General features: G+C 58.2%; 1 protein-coding gene across 1 annotated transcript; it reads right to left on the bottom strand.

Annotated features, from left to right (window-relative positions):
- Positions 1–189: 189 nt before the first annotated feature.
- LOC116464363 (G protein-regulated inducer of neurite outgrowth 2-like) lies at positions 190–2,308 on the bottom strand. The gene is given in 3 exon segments (XM_032147618.2): positions 190–1,521; positions 1,523–1,573; positions 2,243–2,308. Coding segments are annotated over 3 exon segments (1,449 nt in total).
- Positions 2,309–5,530: the final 3,222 nt, after the last annotated feature.

The following is a 5,530-nucleotide window of genomic DNA, read 5'->3' as shown; positions in this document are numbered from 1 at the left end:
AGAAAACAGCCCAGCTGCGTGGGGCAGGAAGCCCCAGGCTGCAGTCCTGCGGTCTGGAGGCAGCCGATTTTCAGGTGAGAGATGTGCCCAGCTGCCGGTGGGTCCAGGGGGCACGGAGCCCCCACCGTCCCTGGCCCAGGTCTAGGACCAAGTCAGTGGGCCCAGGCCAGTTCCAAGGGCCACAGCTCCTCACTCAGGGGCCTCGCTGGAGCAGCCGCAGCAGCTGGGGCGCCGCAGGGACTGCATGACAGCCCGCAGCGGCCCCCTCCGGCCCTCCACAGACAGGCTGTCCTCGCTGGCAGGCGACCGCTGCAGCTGCTCAAACTGCATCTCCAGGTGCTTCTGGATGGCCACACCGAGCACCTCCGGGTCCACCGCAGCTCCGTACACCTCCCATGTCATGCCCTCAGCATCCCATCGCACATCCCGCACAGGGGACGGCGCCTCCTCCAGGCTGGACCCCAGAGTTACCTCTGGGAACACATGCAGGGCCGCAGGCGCTTCCAGGGATGGACTAGTGGCCACAGCCTTGCAGGCCGCCACTGGGGCCGCCTGCACACCAGCATCCTGGGCTGACAGCCGGGATGCCTCTGCAGGGGCCAAGTCATTGGCTGAGGTCATGGTCCACACATCTTTGGTCCTAGAGCCAGGCTCTGGGACTAACCCGGTGGGATCCCAAAGGTGGGCACAGCAATGGGAGTGCCCAGGGAGCCCCCCAGACAACCTACAGTGGATCTTCACCCCATGCCGAGCCTGCAGCCCAGACTCGCTCACTGACGCCACTAGTTTGGGAAAGGCCAGGATCCCTGTGGCAGGTAGGGCATGGCAGCAGCCACCAGCCCCCACCTCCCTCTTGCCACAGAGTAGAGCAGCTGGGGGCAGAGCATGGTGGGTGGTGGTAGCCAGCTGTTCAGCGGCTTTGGGCTCAGCCTGGGCACTGCTGCTGTGGGCAGTTGTGTCCCCCAGGTCTAGTGGTGGCACCGACAACTGACTCACCCCCAGCATCCAGGCTGAGTTAGAAGTCCCATTCTCAGGAGCCAGGTCCCTTTCCAGGCCTGCAGGGGCCTGGCCACCCTGGCCAGAAGTACCACCCGGCTGCAGCTGAGCCCTGTGGACAGAGCTGCTGCCAAGGGCTGAGCAGCTGAGACTGGCCTTCCGAGCACCACTGTGTGCCCGCATCTGGGTGCTACGGACCAGGTCCGAGTGGCTCCTCTGCATAGCAGCAGCACTGGGGGCCCGCAGGTGACACAGGTCACTGCCGCCCATGGTGGACACATTGCCCACAGTGCTGCTCCGCCAGTGGCCTCCAGCACTGGGTCGCGCCTCGGGGCCAGAGGCCCGTGCCGGCTCCATGCTCTCAGGTGGGCTCCCCTCTTCCTCTGGGCCTTGGGGTCTGGTGCTGGCCTCGCCCAGCTGGGCCTGCCACACGGTGCTGCTGGCAGTCTTGCGGAGCTCTGGCCTCTGTCCCCGGCCTTCACTCAGCAGGCTGGAAGAGCTCTGGGACAGGGGCTGAAGGCGGGGGGCTCAGGGGTGCCCAGGGACCCGGCTCAGGGCGGCTGGAGCTCATGGCTGCCTGCAAGAGAGAGAAAGGGAGGGAGTGGAGTTGAGTTGGGTGGCAGCACCTCAGCCGATTCTACTGTGAGTTCCCACAGTGCTAGGTTCACCAGGGAGCCACCTTCAGTCCCAGCCTGCCTGACTGGTCAGAACCATACGCAAGGCAGTGACAATACACTAGACACTTCAAATCAAGGTCATCTCACATTAGACACAAGGATGACACTGCAAATTATCTCATCATCAGTCTGAAGCAGTTAGAATCTGCCCTAGGGTGGGGTCCTGGAGGCCTCCACTCTATCAGCTCTCGACTCTTTACTGGCTGGTTTGTGTGGGAGGGGAAGGGAGAGGGCCAAGTCTGCTGGGGCTTTGGGGGCGAAACTGCAGCCCTAGGGGGTGGGGCTGTGGGATAACAGCTCTTAGTCAACCAGAACGGAAGCACTATGGCCTCTTAACGGGCACAGCTGGACAGGCCAACACTGGGCTACTTCCTCCTGGGACTGGCATTGTCCAACTCACTGTGAACAGGGTCTCCTTGGTACAGAGTGGGAGCTCAGAGAAAGTTCACAGGATGAGGGAGTGATGACTAGAGGACACTGAGACTCACCCTGGGCTTCCACAATCACCCCCATCCTCCTTGGCTTAGCCTTGCTGAGCTGGCATGTCTCTGGGGTTCCCTGACTCCCACCTCTAGCTCCAGGGCCAAGGAGAGGCCCCACGCATCAGCTTTTTCCATGAGGGACTCATTCAGCATTGATTCCACAGCATCTCCTGAGCCCCTACTGCGTGCCCAGCTCTAGGGCTAGGGAACATAGGATTCATTCAGACCTTTCTGTACCCCTGGGGATGGTGCAGCAGTGAGATAAGATGCCCACCCAGTACCATCAATCAGACCTACCCTGCATGACATTTAACCCCCCCTTGCCCAGTGTACCTGCGTCCTCATTGTCCCCCACCCTCCCTACCATCGCTGTCACTTCCCCCAGCCATCAAGACCACCCTGGACCTGGCAGCTGCAGCCTAGAGCCAGTTCTGGCCCTTTCCACCTCAGCCTCTCCTCCTGGGGCCACATTCCTGACCCTCCAGCCAGGCAGCCTTCATCCCTGACTGAGCATTGGGCCTGCATGGAACAGTCTGGCCAACTGTCAGCCTCCCTACCAGCCTGAAGTTGGCAAAGCCTGGCCTGTGGCCTGCTCCCCTCTGGCTGTCCAACACCCAGCACTGACCTGATGTGTCATGGGCACTCAGAGAATTATCTGCTGTGTGCCTGACCAAGAGAACAAGCAAATACAAGAACACACCCACAGAGGAGGGCACTGAGTGCCAAAAATGGGGTCTGAGGGAGGGCACCGCCAAGGCAGGAGAGCTCACGTTGGGTGAGAGATGAGAAAAGGCTTCCTGGAGGACCAGCCACATAAGTCAGGCCTGGAGTGAGAGAAGCAAGAAGGTGTTCAGGTGGAGAGCGGGGTGGACAGGAGGAAAGAGGCCATGTGTCCAGAGCATATGAGGGGAGCAGTGGGGTCAAAGTGTCTGGGCCACCTCGGCCCTGGCCACAGCAGTGAATTAGGAAGATCACTCTGGGAATCCTTGCCAGGCAGGAGAGGTGGGAGAAACAGGGTGGGGACAGGAGGCAGCAGCTGCATTTGGGCAATCGCAGCCCTGCCCTCCCACCCTAGGCTGATAAAGACTGCCAGGAAACCACCTCCCCAGCCAGGTGAGCAAGGCTACCCGAGAGGAAATTCAGGAAGGGCTGTGGGACTCAGTTTCTGTGTAATTGCAAATGTCTTGGCAGCCCATCACTCAGGAGACGGCTGGTGGCTGTTGAGCCACAGTGAGGATGATACTGGTGTTGTAGTCCCTGAGACTCCAGCTCTGCACAACTTCCTGCGATGATGGAAAGATTCTACCCTGTGCTGTCCAATAGGTAGGCACCAATGGCATGTGGGTACCAAGCACTTGGTGGCGGCTACTGCAACTGAGACACCGAATGTTTAAGTTTTATTTGAATCTAACTGGCCACATGAGGCTAATGGCTACCGTACAGGACTGTGCAGCTCTGAACACAGCCCCAGCCTGGTAAGGATGTCCCATCCCAGCTGCTTCATGGGGCTGAAGCCAGACTTGTCCCTGGGAGGATCAGGAAGAGGAGGAGTAGCCAAGAGAGAATTCTGACCCAGACCCTGCCCTCAATGAGCTCTAAGATGGACATACAAACAAAGGAGGGCAATAAAGCCCGTAACAGCGATGATAATAACAGCTGCCAGGGCCTGATCACTCGCCAAGGGCCAGGCACGTGCCACATCCTTTCATACATTGTCTCATGTAACTGTGCAAGCAATCTCTTGAGACAGTCATTATCTCCATTCTACAGACAGGAGAATTCCATAAGCTCAGAGAGGCTCAGTGACCCCCAAGGGCACACAGCTGGGGGGCATCTGAGCTCCTCTCTCCTTCGAGCACTGAGCAGGCCTGTGCCTCGCGGCTCTCGCCCTTTCTACTGATCTGGCCTGGCCCTGCCAATCGTGCTTATGGCATGCCATGGAACAAGTCACTGAGTGGATCCCCACCTGCCCAACATGCTTCTTAGCAGCTCCTGAGGCTGCAGGAATGAGGAGGGCAGGAGGTGTTCCTCCTGACTGGGACGGCCGTGGTCACCGCCAGCCCCTGGCAGGGAGACAACCACTCCATTGCAGGTCCAAGACCTCAGGAAGGCCCCATCTGGACATCCACACAGCCTCTGGCCAAACCCCACCACCCTCCCAGGGAGGGGGGCCGTAAACATCCAGGCCAGCAGCCTCTGGCCCCTGAGGAGACAGGTGGAACGAGGTCCTCAGACCCCCACCAAGACCCACTGAGAAGCCATGAGCAATGAGCATCCCACTGTGCCTGTCTCACCAGACGGCTGCCCAGCACCCAGGACTAGTCATCACCCAGAGATCCCCGTGGTCGGCTATGTATCTATTGGTTCCCTTCCCCATTCCCCCTCCACAAGTGGCAGGTGACAAAACTGAGGCCTGGAGCAGCTCAGAAATGTCAAAGAACACACAGCTGAAAGTGGCTAATTCAGAACCCCAATGGAATTGGCCTGGCTAACTACAACCTGGCCTTCCCAGCTCAGAAGGAAGGAAGGGCTCTGAGAGGAGTACTGGGGGAAAGAGGCTTCCACACTGCCTGTCACAGTGCTGTGGACTAGGCCAGAGGAGGGGCCTCCCAGGGAGCCAGGGATGAGGAGGAAGGGGCAGGGCTCTGCTTCCAATGGGGGCTCTTCCCCTTCCTGTGCATGTGCTCACAGGTGGACCCCTAACTTCTTTGAGCCTCAGTTTCTCCAATCTGCAAAACAGAAGTAAATCCCTACCCTGTAGGGTTGTTGTGAAGACTAAATGTGACAGCACGTGCACTGTCTGCAACAGTGTTTGTTAACAATAATCTTCTCTTCCCCTCCCATCAAGAGCAGCTTAAGTTCATGGTATAACAAGTATTAGTACTGGGGGCCAGAGAGGCCCTTTTCAGAAGCCATCAAGACACCCCATAAGTTAGCCTCCTCTTGCTTCCCATCCTCGCTACCTTCATCCCATCCTAGGACCAAGTCACCATCAGTGTCCCCAGTCTCCGTATCACCAAACTAGGTTTCCCAGAGCCTATTTTAAATCTTAACCTAGGAGGCTATGCATGCATACAAGTCTAGAGTCTGCACTTTAAATGCCCAGAATGGCACACCCACCCTGCCTTTATAACAACACAGAAGGTTCTGGTTTTGCCCTAACGGGACCCTGGGAAGATCTTTTAGGACAAGATAAAGAACAGGCATACAGAAGTATCCAAGACCTGTAGTATTCTTTGAACGATACCTTAATGTTCTCTCTCCTGCCCCATTTGATGCCGAAGTTGCTATGGTTGTGGCCGATGTCCTGTGGCCAATGCCGGGCTGTCCTGCTGCCTCAGGTTCCACCTGTCAGCAACTGGAAGATCAACCACC

The sequence above is a fragment of the Hylobates moloch genome, unplaced genomic scaffold (assembly GCF_009828535.3).
Source record: "Hylobates moloch isolate HMO894 unplaced genomic scaffold, HMol_V3 SCAFFOLD_492, whole genome shotgun sequence".
Classification (NCBI taxonomy): domain Eukaryota; kingdom Metazoa; phylum Chordata; class Mammalia; order Primates; family Hylobatidae; genus Hylobates; species Hylobates moloch.
Note: the sequence above shows the minus strand (reverse complement) of the source record. Positions and strands in the feature narration are given on the sequence as shown.